An 18,747-nucleotide genomic window follows, 5' to 3' on the forward strand; every position below is an offset into this window, starting at 1 on the left:
GTTTAAAAATGTTCAAGTTCTTTAATTCACCTAAACTTGTATGCTTGCAAAAAATAATAACAAAATCCAATTTCTAAAATAATAGTACAGCAGCATTAACATACCAAAAGAGACTTTAACTGCCACTAAGAAAGCATTGTTACAATTTATCTCCATATTTCTAATTTAATTGTATTCCAAAAAATTTTATCAGATTTCTTAAGTATATCAGATTACTTCTTGATACACAAAATGTTGTCTTTTTATTATTGACAGTTTATTTATTAAAATTTAAAACTACCCTCATAATTTGGTTGTCCTTGTTATTTGATTTGCGTTATATTTTTAAACTTGACTTTGATTTGGATTATTTTTTACGATAGCGAAGATTACCTTGACCGTATTCTTAGATAAATTAAAAAAAATATTATTAATTTATATAATATGATTCCTGATATTTGTCCATGTATTTTTAATACAAGTATTTATAATCTATACATAAACTTTTCGGCTATATTGTGGTTTGACAATTCACAAATAAATAGTGATAACTGATAAATACAATTGACATGAATGCAACACTGACATTGAAAAAAATCCCGCGTAAATCTTAAATTAAACACTTTACACTAAGTAAAAGTTTAAAGTAAACCTTAAGTTATAATTTAAAAGGCTTCAGTGTTACAAAATATTTTTAATTGAAATATATTTACATTTACTTTATATAAAATTACGAATTATTAAATTACTCGGCAGTAAACAAGTAATATAAAAACACAAACGTTTTCAAGTATTTTAAAGATATTTAGATAAACTTAATATATCCTTTAAATAACAGTTAAAACGATAATGGTAAGTACATAGCTTTTCTATGATGTATTTCAAAGGGTTAATGTTTAAAACCAATATACTGTATTCATTGATTTTTTTCAGGCCAAACAATACGATGAAAGCCTTTTATCTGATATGCTTCCTATATACTACTCAAGACTCTTCCCTCAGAGTTTGTTTTGTAGATGGTTGACATGCGGAAATTATCCTCAACCTCTTGGTAACCGAGAATTATCGTTCACGCTAGCTGACGACGTATACCTTCGTTACTTATCTATAAATAATCAAAAAGAATTACATACATTATTTCAAAAGAAATGTCCTTATAAACTGGACATTGGACCAGTCTATAACACTAAGTAAGTAACCTTTATTGCATAAAAAAGTAATATTTGAAAAATTTAATAAGCAACTTCTTAGTCTTTTATTCATATAAGACTTCAAAATAATTTACAATGGGATTTTTTTCAAATATTTTTCTTGTTTTGTAATAATTGGAAAGCTTGGAAAACAATATTATTGCAGAACAACTTTCTTTTCAAGACAATTGTTTAACATGTTCATATTATATTTTTAGACCATCTATTGGACGGCATGATGCTGTGGTGTTAGCTAGAGAACTAGTTTTTGATATTGATCTTACTGATTATGATGAAATTAGAACATGTTGCCAGGAGGCTAAGGTTTGTGACAAGTGTTGGAAATTTATGGTTCTAGCTTGTGAAGTAATTAACACTGCATTAAAAGGTAATAAAAATATAGTTTATTTGAATCACTGCAGTAATTAAAATAACAATTTAAGATTTCATTATTCTTATATCTTTATTTAATGTTTGGGTAGTATCTCAAGTTCAAATTATTTTTTAAAAGACTAAATAATCTATCATTTGTTGATGAAACTTTGAACAGAGTTTATGCAATATGTGTTTGATCTTTGTTACATTCGTAAGAAAAGCTGTGTTGATCCTAAACTATCATTCACTAATATCTTCACATTAAATTTGAAAGAAATATTGTAGCTATTTTATTTTGTATTAAAACTTATAATGAAAGCAGGTTTCTGATTCTGCAATTGTGTTTTGCAGAAGATTTTGGATTTCAAAATATACTGTGGGTATTCTCTGGAAGACGTGGTATCCATTGTTGGGTATCTGATCATGAGGCAAGGGTCCTTGATAGTCCCGGAAGAACTGCACTTGCCGATTACATGTGCCTTATATCAGGGGGAGAAAACCAGTATAAGAAAGTGCATTTAGGAAATGATAATCTTCATTCTAGTATAAGGTATTCTTATATTCATTGCAGTTAACATTTGAGTTTAGGATTTTAATAGGTACTGAATTTATTTTATGTATAAATTTCCTGAGAAGTCCCTATTCAGGAGCTCTAATAATTCATGCATTATTAAATTTGACATTTAAGTATTTTTCGATTCTTATAGGAAAGTATCTATTTTAATTGACGTAACGGTCAGGTTGATTTATGAGAGTGAAAAAGACACATTTTCGATTCAATGCTGTTAAAATAATGGTTTGAGTATGGAATTGGTAAGAGATCAGTATACTGTTCTCATGGGTGCATGTGGGTAGTCGCAACGTTTACATCGAGTCCTCATAAAATAATAAATTTAAAATAGTGAATCGCAAAAATATACCATAACAAGTAACAATTAAACAATATTAGTAAACTATCTGTCTCTGGAAAAGATAGCTGCTTTGTGGATAGCGGAAGAAATACAAAAAATCTACTTTTCAAAAGTGTGTTGGTGACTAGAAAATGTGAACAATAAAATATAGTGAATTTGGAATTCAGATTGGCAAATTTCCGACGTGGTTGTTTTGTATATCTGTGACCGAGTTGCTTAAAGAAATTATCGCATAAAGTCGAGGTAAATACGTGCTAATTACTATAAGGAGCATTAATTGCAGTGACATTTGTACTGTCACACTATTGAAGGAGCATTTTTTGCTGTGCAATTTCGGAATTCTTTATATTTCCTATATTAAATAAAATCATATAAAGCAATAATCTTTACATTTAATTGGAAGAAAGCGTACCATAAGAAAATAAGGTAAACATTAATGGTTAGTACATCCACTCGTCACAAGAGGGCAGTTTCACCAGGAATATAAAATATCGAACTAAGCATTCAAGTAAATTAAGTACTTTGAAACTTACCCAAAATGGAATCCCAATTAAAAATTCTCTTAGAAAAAATGGAGGAAATGAAACAATCTTTCAAAGAACAAAATGAAGAACTGGCTGAAAAATTCACGAAAAGCCTTTTAAACACTATAGACGAGAAACTTAGTCCTCTTATAGCCGAGAACCAGAAACTAAAAGAAGAAGTGAAAATCTTTCAAACGCGCGTGCAAAACTTGGAAAGAGAAGCAAGGAAGAACAATGTAATACTACATGGCATTGTAGAAACGGAAAATAACGCAGCTGAACTCTGGAAAAACGCAATAGATGTATTAAACGAAACAGCACGAAGAAGCGAAGGGGTGCGCCAGTGGAATCATTGGGAGATTAGCAATCTAAGAAGACTTGGCAAGAAAATTGGAAACAAAATAAGACCAATCCTGGTTACTCTTTCTTTAACATGGCGTAAATACGAACTCTTAAAAAATAATAAAAACTTCCCTCCAAACATATATGCAACGGAAGACTATCCTAAAGATGTCATCTTAAAAAGAAAGAGTCTAAAGCAAAAGAAGGAACAGGAAGAGAAAAATGGAAAAATCGCCTTTATAAGGTATGATAAGCTGATAGTAAAGGAGAAAGGATCGACATATTCTAAAAGGAAACGCTCACAATCCAAATCACCATCTGAAAATAAACAGGAACACAATAATGACATAACGGCTCCCAAGAAAGTAAACAAAACATATAATATATTTCGCTCCAGAGCAAATTCAACGTCAGGACTTGGAGAACATACCAACTAAAAACGACAATAAAACACAGCATACCGAAAAACCAAGAAAATACACAAATAACAATTACCACGCTAAGAAAATACTCCCCAACCCGGCTGGTCCCCGTGGGGAATTAGACCAAAACCCTCCAACATTGAACCAACAACATAATAAAGAAAACATTACACAAACTCTACCCAAGCAAAACGTCAACACGAAGATCCCAACATCCAGATACACAAGAATATACATTGCTACCCTAAACGTATTAACACTAAGATCAGATGAAAGCTTATCGGAATTGTCAATAGCATTACAAAACATTAACTGGGATATTCTCGGCATGAGTGAAGTGAGAAGAATGGGAGAAAACATTGTCGCACACCCAGACTTTATACTATATCATATAGGGGAAACCCCAGGAAAACATGGTGTAGGTTTTTTAGTTAAAAAATACCTAACAAAGCACATAGATGGATTTCATGGTGTATCAGAGCGCATAGCATTATTGAATTTAAAACTACCCGATTACAAGGACCCATGGACCATTATCCAGATCTATTCACCTACAGAACAAGCAGATATGGAAACAATTGGCCAGTTTTACCAAGATTTGAATAAAGTTTTGCAGACATATGCCCACAAAAATATCATCGTGATGGGTGACTTCAATGGTCAAATTGGCGAACGCCAACGGGACGAGGATGCAATTCTAGGGCCCTATACATACAGCTCAAAATCTAGAAGCAGGAATGGAAAAATGCTCATAGACTTTGCAATGGAAAATAACTTGACCATATTAAACACCGTCTTCAAGAAAAAGAAAAACAGAATGTGGACCTGGTTGTCACCCGATGGAAAATCAAAAAACCAAATTGACTTTATACTGACCAACAAAAATAAATTCTTTCCAAGCATAAATGTCATCAATAACCTAAATTTTAACACCAACCACCGCATGGTCAGAGCTGAGTTAAACTCATCCCAACCCAAGAACCCCAGACCAAAAATAAGTCGAGAAAATATAAAAATTAACAAACATCTGATAGGAGAAATAGCCAACTCACTAAACTCGAAACTTAAAGACTACAAATATGAAACAAAAGACGCCGACACACAGGAGAAATACAATTGGTTGGAAAATAAAATTGTAACTACTACTAAAGAACATAGCAAAAGGAAAGAGAACCTATACAACAGGATGACAGAAAAAACCGTCAACCTCCTTAACCAAAGAGCAGTGCTAATAAGTGCGAAAAATACTGGTAAAAATAGAAAAGAAATTGCAAGAATTAGTAAAGAAATAAAAGAAAACATTAGGAAAGACAGGAGACAACATCGTATGGAAACAATAGAGAGACATATTAGACAGACAGGAGGAATAAAGAAGGCGTACAAAGAATTAACTAACAAGAAAGAATGGATTGTTAAGATGGAAGATAGAAGAGGAGCGAAGAAAATTGGTAGACAAGAAATACTCAAAATCGCTACTGACTACTACACCGAACTATACAAAAATAACACAAATAAAAGAGAAATAGACTTACCAGAGTACGAAACGGTACCTTACATCATGCAGGAAGAAACTGAAAAAGCTATTGACACACAGAAAAATTATAAAACTCCAGGGCCAGATGGCATAACCAATGAAATACTAAAGCAAACGAAGGTAGCAGTGGCACCAATACTTACAGAAATTTTCAACTACGTGATAAACACAGAAATCATCCCAAAACAGTGGACTGAATCCATCATAATCCTTATATTCAAGAAAGGGAATCACTGCGATATTGGAAACTATAGACCCATCAGTCTAATGTCTAACATTTACAAGATTTTTGCAAAGATTATTTTGGAAAGAATAGGAAGGAAATTAGATGAGCAACAACCCATTGAACAGGCAGGATTCCGTAAAGATTTCTCGGTGCTAGACCACATCCACACTGTAAGACAAATTATAGAAAAATACAATGAGTACCAGCTTGTATACTACATAGCTTTTATTGATTACAGTAAGGCTTTCGATTCTTTGATACACTCAAAAATCTGGGAAGCCTTAAAGGAACTGGGTATAGAGCACAAATATATAAGAATTATAAAAAACATTTATAAACACAGTTCGGCTTGTATCCGCCTAGAAAAAGAAGGAAATAAATTTCAAATACAAAAAGGCGTGAGACAGGGTGACCCCCTTTCACCAACACTCTTTCTGGCCGTAATAGAAATGATCTTCAGGAATCTGGAATGGAGGGACATGGGTATAACTATTAATGGCCGCGCGCTAACGCACCTACGATTCGCTGATGATATCGTATTATTTGCAAAAACACCAGCTGATCTAAACAAGATGATAAATGATCTAGCATCGGAAAGTGCAAAGGCCGGATTGAAGCTAAACCCGGAAAAAACAAAAATCATGACCAATGGCAACAAATACCCTGTAATAGTGGAGCAGAACCAAATCTCCTACGTGGAAGAATATTTATACCTCGGTCAACTGATGTCTCCACACGATAACGGAAACAAAGAAGTCGAAAGAAGAGTTGCAAACAGCTGGAAAAAATATTGGAGCCTAAAAGAAGTGATGAAAGACAAGACCCTACACAATTCAACGAAAAGCAAATTATTTAACACATGCATCCTGCCAGTGCTGGCTTACGGGAGCGAAACATGGGCTTTAACAAAAAACGTAACAAATAAACTCACCGTATGTCAACATGCCATGGAAAGGAGCATGACTGGGATCAAAAGAAAAGACAAAGTAAGGAGTAGCAACATCAGAGGAAAGACTAAGGTACAGGACATAACTTTGAAAATAAGAAGACAAAAGTGGAAATGGGCAGGCCACATGATCAGGGGAAAGGACAAATGGAGTAAAATAATCACACAATGGTACCCAAGAGATGGAAAGAGAAAGAGAGGTAGACCACAAAAAAGGTGGGACGACGACATTATACAAGTCGCGGGAACAACATGGGGTAGAGTGGCCATAGAAAGGCCAGAATGGAGAAGGTTGGAGGAGGCCTTTGCCATCTGGCAAACGGACAAGCAAAAGTGGAAGAAAAGTACAATATACGAAAAATAAAGAACAATACTGGCATGTCCGAATAGAGGCTATAATAATAATAATAATAAATACTGTTCTCATGGCAACTAGAAACGATAAGTGATCAGCCATCATACACAACAATATTATTTTACTGGGATACAGTCAGCCATTTATAAATTCAAAAGCAATAAACTAACAATATGTATCTGGTCTAGGTAAAAGGTTGACTCAACTTAGTTGCATATAAATTCTTTTATAAATCAGGATTATTTGATGTAGATTGATAAGTTGATGAGCCTTATATATCATATATAAAAATAAGTCATATAATGTGACGTCTAAAAAAATATTTATTTTTGAAGTAATACTTCTTTAGGCGCGTTATGAAAAATTTATGAGAGTGAAATTTTACGATGCGCGCGCACCGTGACACAAAATTAACAGAATGAAGTTAGTGGCGCATGTTGGCACGCACGCCGCCTCTGTTCACTGTGTATTTATATTTATCCACATGCTTTGAGTTTCTACACTTAAAACACGTGTTTTCATTATACAAGTGCGTCTGAATTATAATCAATACTAATTAATATTAGAAAATAATAATAAATATAATATTAATAAACATTTATTTATTTAATTTTTAAAATGTAAACTGAACTTTATTGACTATAATGACTCCTTTTGCAGTCTTCGATTATTTACTGGTAATTAATTATTTGCATGCAATCAAAAACTATTTTTAATAATGCCAAAGAAGTTATTCTTACGCGCGTACATAAGTACACGCACCACTTTTTTTTAAAGTCAAGCAATAGCTATGAAGGTTGACAGGTCATATTTTCTTTTCAATTTCAGGAGAGCCATTGGTATAATTGACAAATATTTTAACTCTATATTAGAAGAGCAAGAGTTCCTTTCTACCACAGACAGACTAAATAGCTTTTTAAAAATAATACCAGATGAGGCATTACGGACACAAACACAGGAGACCTTAGAAAATATGCCATCATCATCATTAGAAAGATGGGAGACATTTGTTACTATTTATAACCAATACTGTAAACAAGTATGTAAAACTTTAGTTACTTTGGCTCGAGTTCTAGAAAAGACCCTTAATAATAATAAAAAAAAACATCTCAGCTCAGTACTAATGTCGTTTAAATGCTTGTAATTAAACATTGTATTTGAGAATTATTCAAAACTAAATAACATTACTTATTCAGTAGTATTCCATGTTATTATTCTCAACTCTAAAGATAATTAGAAATATTTTTTCAGAATTCAAATGCCATGAGGAAAATTAAATACTTGGTAGAAGAATTGAAGATTCAATACTGCTACCCGAGACTTGATGCGCATGTCACAAAAGGATTTAATCATTTACTTAAGTCACCCTTTAGTATTCATCCTAAAACAGGAAAGGTAAGGTTGTATTTTATTATCCTGTAGCCTTAACCAGCAAGTACTATATTAGGTAAATTATCCATTAATAAATAAATAATACTACATTTTTATATAGAAAACATGTAGTCAGTGGGCATATTTGGAACTAAACTCACACACAAACATCGTATCGTAATTGTGTAGTATAAATTAAATGTATGCAAAATCTATACGTTCAATTTGTCAAAAACTGAAATCGTATTGACATTAATATATCAAATATGTATACGATTATGTTTTACTCATACATATTAAGTGAAATTATCGAACCGACGGCCTTACTTGAAACTTGGTAACAAATTTTCTTAGTAATACAATACAACAACTAAATTAATCAAATCAAAATACGTTTATTCAATTTAGATGCTTCTTAGAGCATGCTAATGAATGTCAACAACGTTTACAAAATTCACGAAAGAGCAGGACTACACCATCCGTTCGCAAAACTACCAGGAGGCCTTGTTCTGAGAAGAACGGGCAAGAAACTCAGCAAGTTTTGCCCTCCCTTTACATTACAATTATTCAAAGGAAAATGTCATAAACCACAACGTCATTAAAGTTACATAAGTAAAAAAAATAAAAATCTGTTCTGTGATTTACCACATTCACCATTACACACATATTCATAACACTTCAAAGATAACAAATCAAATTATAAGAATATAATTAGAACTATTGCCAAGCGTTTTTATCTTCCAGGTAGTCATTGACTGTGTAGTAACCTTTACACATTAAGGTTTTTTTGATATGTGTTTTGAATCTGTTTAAAGGCAGTTCCAATATTTCACTAGGAATCATGTTATAGCAGCGTATAAATAAAGCGTATATAATAAAGTTTAAGTTTAAAAAACACTGTGTTACGGTAGGAAGGCCTGTAGGTGTACGTTACTTTTAAGTTCCAAATACCCCCGCGGAGCGCTGCTCAAGTTTTCCATACAAACATTTATTGTCACTATGGATTCGATATTCCGAAAAATTTCATGTTCTCTATGCTAAGGAGAACCTATAACAAAGTAGTCACATTTATGTCTGATTTAGTTGTTTAGCTCTTAATAATACTGATTATTAATAATTCCAGGTATCAATTGTGTTTAAGCCTGAAAATGCTAAAAATATGAAACTAAATGACATTCCAACCATCCATACATTACTCGATGACAGTTCAAAAGAAAATGCACAACATCAAGCCAATATGAGAACGGCTGTTAAGAATTTCCAAGAAGTTGTCTTTATGTTAGAAAAAACAGAAGCGATGAGAAGAAAAACCGAAGCAAGTAAGTTAACATATTCTTTTATAATTGTAATATTATTTGGCAACTAAGGGAGCGTTCAAGTATTACGTAACGAATTTTGGGAGGGGGGACTTCTTTTGTAAAACGTTACGATGCGGGACGGGGATTGAATTACGTGTTATTGTTAATATAATTTTCGACTTTCCACTTTTACTTTACGCCACATAATGGAGACTTTTAGGTATAAAGAATCACTAGGTGGTCACGATACGTTTTACTATACTTGGGTACAGAAAAACGTTACGGCGCGTTAGATGGGGGGGGGGGTCAATAATCTCCCAAAAATTGTGTTACGTAATTCTTGAACGCTCCCTAAGTTAATAAGCTAAAAACATAGTTTATAAGTAAGTAATCTATATAAAACATGGGTTTAATAAGCTTTATGGAGTAAATTAAGTTAAATAACTTATTATTACTTGTAAGTAATCATTAATTTAAAAAAATATATAAGTATTATAGCGACGCCATCTTTCGGCGGGTTCTTGAAGTTAAATATATTAATTTGAATTTTAAACCCAAAACTTAAAATAATTAAAAACAATTTGTATAGGTTCTATGACACTTATAAATAATCCAAGTTGATTTTTAAAATCTGATAAGATTTTAGAATAACCTATTTTTTGTATTTTTGTGTCCAAAAAATATAACTAAAATAAATAAATAAATAAATCCTTTATTTGCAATGATAGTGGTACAAAATAAAATAAAAACAACAACAAGAAAAGTCCGCACAATCAGCCATACAATAACAGGCATGCAAATGTCATAATAAGAAGTCATTTATGAGTAATTGTTAAACTTATATTCTAAATACTCGGTTACGCTGTAAAAGCACCTTGACTTTAAAAATCTAAATCTAAATCTATGTATATTAAATCTTTTAATAACCCAGCGGAGTATGTATCACATATTTATCTGCGTCTGTTTCTTAGATGATTTTTCTCTCCAACCGTGCATAGCCGGGGTTCGATTGACGACACACTTGCTTAACCATTTGGCTAACATTGTTGAGAAAAATATTATTACAGTTGTTTAGAAACAAGTTAGTGTATGAATAAGAGGATATAAGCCTTAAGATTCTTATTAACGATTTTTTTTATATAAGGCATAGTGTATACCTCTGGGTCCTATGTTCAAAACGGCGAAAAATATTTTATTTTTCTGAAAAAATGAATCAATGAAATACAGAAACTTATGCTGTTAAAAAATTGGTTAGAATTTAAATAACAGATATAAATACATATTCTTACAGTATGTTTTTGTTACAGGTATCTCGATTGACTTCTAACAAGGAATGAAATAAAAATATCAACTATTTATGATCTTTTATTTATTCATAGTCGTATAACATAATGCATTACCCGTCAAAATATAAAAACTTAATTATAAATGTGGTCAATGTGAAAGTTCTTTTTTTTGTAACAATAAAATTGGTGGTATAAGCATATAAAAAAATATTTTTAAGACTTCAATGAGATTACTTAAGCTTGTTTTTTTTTTAATTTATTTATACAGAGCAACTAAGAGCTATATTTAAGAACTCTTCAAATCCAAGAGTCACAGTGCCATTTTGCTGTGTGTCTCTTGCTCTGAAAGCTTCAGTAAAGCGTTGTAATTGCACACACAATACAATGAAATTATCAACTGATATTTTTCCCTCTCTCGGGTCATTTCTTTTTGTCAGAAATGATATAAATTCTGGGGAGAATCGAAATCCCATTTGTCCTAGTGCTGAAAAAAAAAACAAGGAATTATTCAAAAGGATTTATGCTGTCCATCATTAAGGTGAAAGTCATATAAGGGACGAACTGGTTACACAAGCTAGTGATTCTATTCTATATTCTGACGGCAAAAAATAATTTTTAGAGCTTTAAATGTGTACTTTAACCTATACGGAAATGAAATTATATGAATAAAAACGTGTTTTAATGAATAATTATTTTAATTATGTACTATCGTGATCGACAGACGTTGTCCTGTACACACGTCTAACACATCAAAAAACATCTAATAATGTAAATCATTCTCGACTCCATTTGAACACACAAAAAATTGCATCAAATCTGTTCAGCCGTTTAGGAGTTTAATTACGAACACATGCACAGAGGATTTATATATATCAGCTGTTTATTTGCTGTATAGATAAATAACTTAGAGATCGACTGCAGCTCCATCTGCCGGGTTGATTTGTCTAAACCATCCACGCAATACAAAAAAATTCATTCAAATCAGCCCAGCCGTTTAAAAGGTCAAACTGACATACACACGGACAGTAGAATTATATATATATATTAATTATTAAATAGTCAAGTTATCAATAATCTACTACCTTACAACTTTAAAAAACTTAAGATATTTTTTTATTCTTATTGGTATAGTTTTACTAATCAATCAATCAAGATAATGTTTTAATGAAACTACTTCCCAGGACTCAACTATATTATATAATTTGTGAGTTTAAACAATAATGTATAAATAAATGAGTACCATATCTACAAATACGCATGAAAAGTGTTCACACTTTGTCACACGTGAAATTGTGCATATACTGGAATATCCTCTATTTCAGTAAAAATACATAATAAAATAAATCGATATTGTATAATTATACACCTATCATACACTATCCATGACGGAAAATCCGTACAAAAATGTACCTATATAACCAGATTATTATAAATTCAAAATTAATTATTACTGAAAGTAATAACGAGTTTTGTTAGGGTATTCTTAATAATAAATACGAACCTTGAGACAATTCCGGTTGATCAATATGTCCCGATTGATCAGTATCGTACGTTTTGAAGACTGCTAACCACTGATTAATATAGGTGTAGAGTTTGTCAAACTCTTCTAAATTGATATGCCCAGATCGATCTTTATCAAACATGCCTAGAAAAATAATTGTTGTAATTTATTCGTTCCATCCATTTCCGACCGAGATTTATCATACGTATATACTACGGGTCTAATAGCTCTGTAATATTCAGACAAAAGTAGGTATGCATATTTTCTAAGCTATATTTTAATTTCTAAATTTAGTAACTAAAGTGAACTGGATGCTTAATTAGTGCTCACCTATCATTAAATTACATGCTGTATCAGAGAAATTCTGCCCTTGGCCATTCACTAAAGCAGCCTTTAATTCAATAGCTGTAATGAAACCGGATTGGTCTTTATCAACAGCCCGAAACCATTGTTGTACTTGAGGAGACACGGTGCCACCGGGTCCCATTGAGGGGTATGGGCCATGACCCATCTCCAATTGCTGTCCACCACCGGGCTATAAATCAACCATAAAATTACACATAATATCTATATAGATATTGACTATAATTATTATTGTTCATGTACAAAGTACTAATATTTTTTTCTTATTGGAGTTGGAAAGAAAAACATTATTACTTATAATAAGTTTATTATTCTATAAAGTGGGTAGGTAAGTATAAATAGCTACTTAATTATTCTTATATTAAATGTTATTTACATATTTTCCAGTAACCATACCATGAAGACTGGTGAAGTATTTTATTAAAATAGTAATAAATTCTATTGTATCATATTGTCTGGAGTAACAAAAAATATTCTCACTAAACTCAACAAAAATAAAGAAAGAGGCAGGTAGGCACTTTAAAGCACTGATTATTATTATTTTGTTGAAATTTTATGAATTCTATACTCTTGCAGACTGACAGCAACACTTTTGAATAGCTTCCTAAATAGGTTAAAATGTTTCTTATTTGATAAATAAGAATACAGCATGTGTGTTGTGTAAACAAATATGAATAGTATAGACACCTATACTTTATAAAGAGAAATAAATAAAATAAAGTACACTATACAATCAATAATAACACAAATAGTTTGGGTATTTTGCCAGAAAAAAATATGCTTATAAATACTATTGTGATATTAAAACAATCCACTGTTATGGTAAAAATAGCTGCCTTTATATAAAATCTACATGCTAATTATAATTCTTAAAACAGTCTTCTGTTATTTTGTTTTATATCACTAGTTATAGTATTGAATTACAATTTGTAATACTTACATGTAAATATATACTGTACTACAATTTCAGATTTTCAATATTCAATTGTTACTAAAATTACTGAATTTTAAAAATGTAATAAGTCGACACTCACAAGGTAGTTTAAATATTTTTTTGGAAAGTAGTGTTGGAAATAATATAAGTTTTATGCTGATTATTACCAATTTTTCTTAATGAAATATACGTTTTTGTCTTACAATTATTATATCTAGAGTTTAATGACACAATTAGATTACTAATGAAGTCTATTAAGTATTGTTATAGATTAATATTTTTAAGTCTTTTAATGCAGTTAGGATATTAAATGTTAGCAGCAATACCAATTCTATCTAATTTTAGGAATCTCATAGCAGTAACACAATTAGTATATTATCATTACAAAGCTACTACAAAATCACATGACTACCCAACAAATGACAAACTAATATTTTACTACTTTTACTTACATACTATGTTAAACCATTACTCACATAAACCTTAGAAAAAATAAGAAAATAACAAAGCTCATACAAACACAAATGACATTCAGTCTTTACATCAAACCAATACTGGCAAGTTTTTTACATTTTGTACTAATATTATAAACCACTAATGGACAAAGCTTTTCACTAACATTAAATACTGAGGCACTGAATAAGTTTCACCATTGTAAATATTATATTAGCATAACATTAGTCCCTAATAAATAACAATATAGGATTCAGATAAAATAACAACTTGGTTTAAATTAAATAAAATGGACATCCAGTTAGTGAAAATGCAATGCTTTCAACAATATTCATTATGAATTTAATACAGACACTTTTAGGCTTAAACATTACTATTGTGACTAGAAAAACTATAAGTAGCTGGTGTAACACATGTATTCACACAAACTTGTATAGACGGTTTGAAAGAAGATGGCAGAAGCTTATGGGCTTCAGGCACTGGGGAATAGCTGTGACATACAGCAGTCTCAAAATGAACTGGCTCACTTCTGTCTGTGGGCACTCCATCAAAACTTGTTTGTTTTGCAGAGTCACCTGTTCCACTATCCTTGCACGATGAGTGTTCAGATGTGTTATCAGGAAACATATGAGGGGAATCACTATCACTATGCACTACTTGTGTCATTTTCACACTTTCGGTGGGGTAACTGCGCATGGCCCGAGCCATACGTCTACGAGTATGGTAAATAATTACCACCCAAATTATAGATGTACCAACTGCACAGCACACTACAGTAATTATAATTATACCTGTCATATTTTCCTCTTTCACCATTATTGCTACTGGTGGTAATACTTTTAACTCTATAATTTCCTTTTTAGTGCCTAAATTATTTGTTATCTCACATTCATAGTGACCTGCATCACCTGATTGTGCTCCAATAATAATAAGTAGTTGATTATTGCCTGCCAGAAAATGTCTTTCGGAAGGTAGAATTGGAGATCCGTCTTTAAGCCATTTTAAAACTGGCGGTGGCGAGCCTTGTACCATACACTCCAGAACCACTGGTTCCCCACTTGTAACTTCTTTGTTTCCCATAACTCTTATGAATGAAGGTTCTTGCAAAACACTGAGTGTTGCATTAGCTATGATTGTACCAGCAGGGTTTTTCGCAGCACAGCTATAAATTCCCATGTCTGTTGGTTTTGCATTAACAATAAAGAATAGATGGTCTGTTGGCATTACATTCATTCTCCTTTCTCTTGCTGCAGGGAAATCATTTCCCCCATCTTTTTTCCAAGAGATCTCAGGAGGTGGGTCACCAGTAGCAGCACAGTTAAGTGTTACAGTCTCCCCAGTTCTAACAGTTACATTAGTGGGTGTTTTAAGAAATCTAGGGAATGTAACAATATTCATCTTAGCCTTTGTAGAATATGTTGTACCAAATTTGTTGCTCACTACACATTGATATTTTCCAGAATCAGTGTGTGACACATCAGGTATTACAAGAACAGATGTTGCTTGTTGCCCTTTGTTTGTTAATGTTACATTTTCATATACCACAGGATTACTTATATTGTCATTATTTTTTCTCCATAAGAATGTCATGTTACTAAAAGGATTTGATGTTGCTGAACACAGTAAATTTGCTGAACGGTTTTTAATGGCCAGATGAGATTTAGGATGATTAACTATTTTAGGTTTAGGTGAATCACCACAGTTTTCTTCTTTAAGTCTAGATAATAATGTTCCTCTCACTTCAGCTGGATAAGCACATGTAGCTGTGACAAATTTATGTTCTAGCTTATCCTTTATCCATTTTACCATCCATAATATTTTACAATCACATAGCAATGATGTTGTGTTTAGATGGAGCTTCCTTATATTAGTCAAAGAATCAAATGCATGTTGTTGTATAGAGGTAATATTATTGCCTCTTAAATCCAATTCATTTAAATTTGTTAAGCCTTCAAATGCTCTTGAGCTTATTGATTTAATATGATTTGCTGATAAACTAAAAGTTTCTAAATTTTGTAGCTTTGAAAATGCTCCAGACATATCCTCAACAGTCCATGATATTTTGTTATTATTTAAAAACAAAGATTTTAATTGTATTATATGACTAAATGCTTCTTGTGAAATAACTGATATATTGTTACTACTTAAATTCAATGTGTGAAGATTAATTAAATGCTGGAAACTTCTTCCTTCAATCTGAATCAAATAGTTATGGGATAAATCCAAAAACTGTAGATTACTACACAATTCCCAAGAACCAATATCAATGTGCAATATTAAATTATTTGCCAAGGATAGGGTTGTTAAAGATTCTAGTCCATACATCCAACCTTTTGATACACTCTTTATCTTATTGTGATCTAGTTGCAGCAAGTTCACAGACTTAAATCCCAAAAAAGCACCATCCATGATGTTTTCTACACTATTGAATCTTATTTTCAAAGTTGTTAAGTTTGATAATCCTTGAAATAGTAGACCATTTATAACATGCAATTTGTTATGATTTAGTTCAAGTGTTTTTAAATTGGATTGGTACATAAATAAATGATGAGGTAAAGAAGAAATTGCATTTTTATTCAATTTTAAAGTGTTGAGATTTGTCAAATTGTTCAAAGCTCCATCTTTGATAAGTCTAATGCGATTGCTATTTAAACTTAAGACTTTAATTGAACAATTTGTAGGAAATCGGCCGATATCGATTTCTGTAATACTATTTTTGTTTAGGCTAACTTCTTGCACTTGATTTTGTTCAAGGAAACTTGGAATATTTTGAATAGCATTTTTATCAAGTTTTAAAATTCTTAGGGAGATTAACTTATCGAAACCTTGCGTTACGCCTTCGTTCAATTTGTTATGGCTTAGGTCGAGTTGTTCCACCCACTTAGGAATTCTTGGCACCGTAACCAACTTTTTATCGGAACAGTCAACATACTGTACCAAGCAATCGCACTTTTGCGGGCATTCATAGTTTTCAGAAAATGCAGAGCATCGTAGTAATATTAATATTGACGTCACAACCCGCAATAAATGGGAGTCTCCCATTTTTACGCAGCGAAGCTCGATTCATTGAATGCAAACAATGTTTTGTTGCTGTTATTACATAATTTTGACGAAAACGTATTCACAAATTAAGTTTTCTTGATTGTTCACTCACAGACACCAAATTATTGCATTACATTTTGTCACCAATGCTTTAACAGACGCATAATAACAACACAACAAAATATTTACACCTAATAACTCGGCCGCCATTTTCTATAAGCAGGCGGCAGGGAATAGAGTGTAGACTACTGAATAGATTAAAGACACTAGACAGTAGTGACGACGAATACGGAATAAATATTCTGTATTGCCGTCTTCAAATTGCAGATAGAAGGCATAAAATATAAATTATTTGTATTCGTTTTTTGAATATATTTTTTTATTATTTAATAATTATTTATATGCTTAATATAGTTATTGTTCACATCACAAAAAACAGGAAATATTTCATCCGCAATTAATACATCTAATTTGTAAAATAATAAGAATGTGTTAGCCTAAGCCTTGCTAGATGCTCAACCCTAAGTTATAATATGCTCATTGCTCTCCCCTGCTGTGCAGCAATGAATTTGTCTTAAAAATTGATCAACACGACAAATGTCTTTCAATGACTTTCTGTAACTGTTGCTTACTGTTTCATTAAGTACCACTAGTTATATCCAAAATGATTTGTCACATTGATCGTATTTATTCAGATTTGAGACTCAGTGCCTTGAGTCACACCTCTGAATCTAATTATCAGACAAAAACAACAATATAATTAAATTTGATGTCATAGGTTTGAATCTGTTAGTACTTTGGCATAAGGCAAGAGTTTATTCCGTGTGGATGTGTGCTTAAAGCACATTAATAAAATAGCAAAATAACTTACATAAGCCATGGCAGCTGTTGTGGATCTTGTGTGCCTAAAATAAAATTTAATTTTACTTACTTTATATGTGGACCAGGTGAGAAAATAACAGTTTTCAGTTTACCAAAAACATTTTTAGTTTAACTAAAGTCTAGGCTGGACACCAAAGAAAATTCATACAGGGGCTAAAACTCCTCTTAGGTCATAACGCTAGATATGCGTAAGCTATGACTTTAGCTCAAATGTTATGTTGATATGAAACATATATTAAATTGATAAGTTTTTTATAGTAATAATAGGTTTACAAGGCTTATAATAATTTCATCTAAATGGTTTAAGTTAACAGTCTGAGAAAATATTAAAATCTTGCTTATCATACATATTATATGGTACATCCCCAAAAACCGTAATAAATACAAATTCAAATTTTGAATTGCGTTTTAAGTTTGATTACCTTTAATATTTTCTATGCAAGCAAAGTCTCAAATGTTTGTGTCTAAACTGTCGAGTCTGTTGATGTAATTGAATTTTCAATTTACCTGCAATAAGAACAGTATTTGTTTGATATATAATAAAATAATACTTAAAAACACTACATGTAGCAACACGGAAGTTATTAGAATTCACAACAGTTTTAGTACAAAAGAGATGTATGTTAAAACTAAAAAAAAACCTTACTTTAATAAATATTTAAAGTATAACATGTACATCATACATGTCATATTAAGTATATCAAAAAATAAACATACTTTCATAATTCATATGACATATATTTTGAGTTCAAAACACTTTTACAAAATTGAAATTAGGCAATTAAATTTTTTTATTAACTTGAAAGTTGGCAT

The 18,747-nt window shown here is 31.5% G+C and overlaps 3 protein-coding genes across 4 annotated transcripts; 1 reads left to right on the forward strand and 2 right to left on the reverse strand.

Moving 5' to 3' along the window:
- Positions 1–575: 575 nt before the first annotated feature.
- Positions 576–10,829, forward strand: LOC125053029 (DNA primase small subunit). Its single transcript, XM_047654202.1, has 8 exons — positions 576–831; positions 913–1,169; positions 1,388–1,557; positions 1,896–2,094; positions 7,633–7,843; positions 8,056–8,199; positions 9,299–9,494; positions 10,781–10,829. The coding sequence occupies exons 1-8, from the start codon at positions 829–831 to the stop codon at positions 10,798–10,800; spliced, it is 1,200 nt and encodes a 399-aa protein (XP_047510158.1). The 5' UTR covers positions 576–828; the 3' UTR covers positions 10,801–10,829.
- Positions 10,826–18,432, reverse strand: LOC125053031 (peflin). 2 transcript variants are annotated; one of them, XM_047654204.1, is made up of 5 exons: positions 18,357–18,432; positions 17,924–17,957; positions 12,591–12,795; positions 12,261–12,404; positions 10,826–11,243 (listed from the first exon to the last, which is right to left on the reverse strand). In XM_047654204.1, exons 2-5 carry the CDS (start codon positions 17,930–17,932, stop codon positions 11,020–11,022), a joined length of 582 nt encoding a protein of 193 aa, XP_047510160.1. In that variant the 5' UTR covers positions 17,933–17,957; positions 18,357–18,432; the 3' UTR covers positions 10,826–11,019. The 2 variants fall into 2 exon arrangements, with proteins under 2 accessions (XP_047510160.1, XP_047510161.1); XM_047654205.1 differs by lacking the exons at positions 17,924–17,957; positions 18,357–18,432 and adding an exon at positions 16,836–16,858.
- LOC125053027 (leucine-rich repeats and immunoglobulin-like domains protein 3) lies at positions 12,914–17,311 on the reverse strand. Its single transcript, XM_047654194.1, has one exon. It carries the CDS (start codon positions 17,050–17,052, stop codon positions 14,374–14,376), a length of 2,679 nt encoding a protein of 892 aa, XP_047510150.1. The 5' UTR covers positions 17,053–17,311; the 3' UTR covers positions 12,914–14,373.
- Positions 18,433–18,747: the final 315 nt, after the last annotated feature.

The sequence above is a fragment of the Pieris napi genome, chromosome 10 (assembly GCF_905475465.1).
Source record: "Pieris napi chromosome 10, ilPieNapi1.2, whole genome shotgun sequence".
NCBI classification, from domain to species: domain Eukaryota; kingdom Metazoa; phylum Arthropoda; class Insecta; order Lepidoptera; family Pieridae; genus Pieris; species Pieris napi.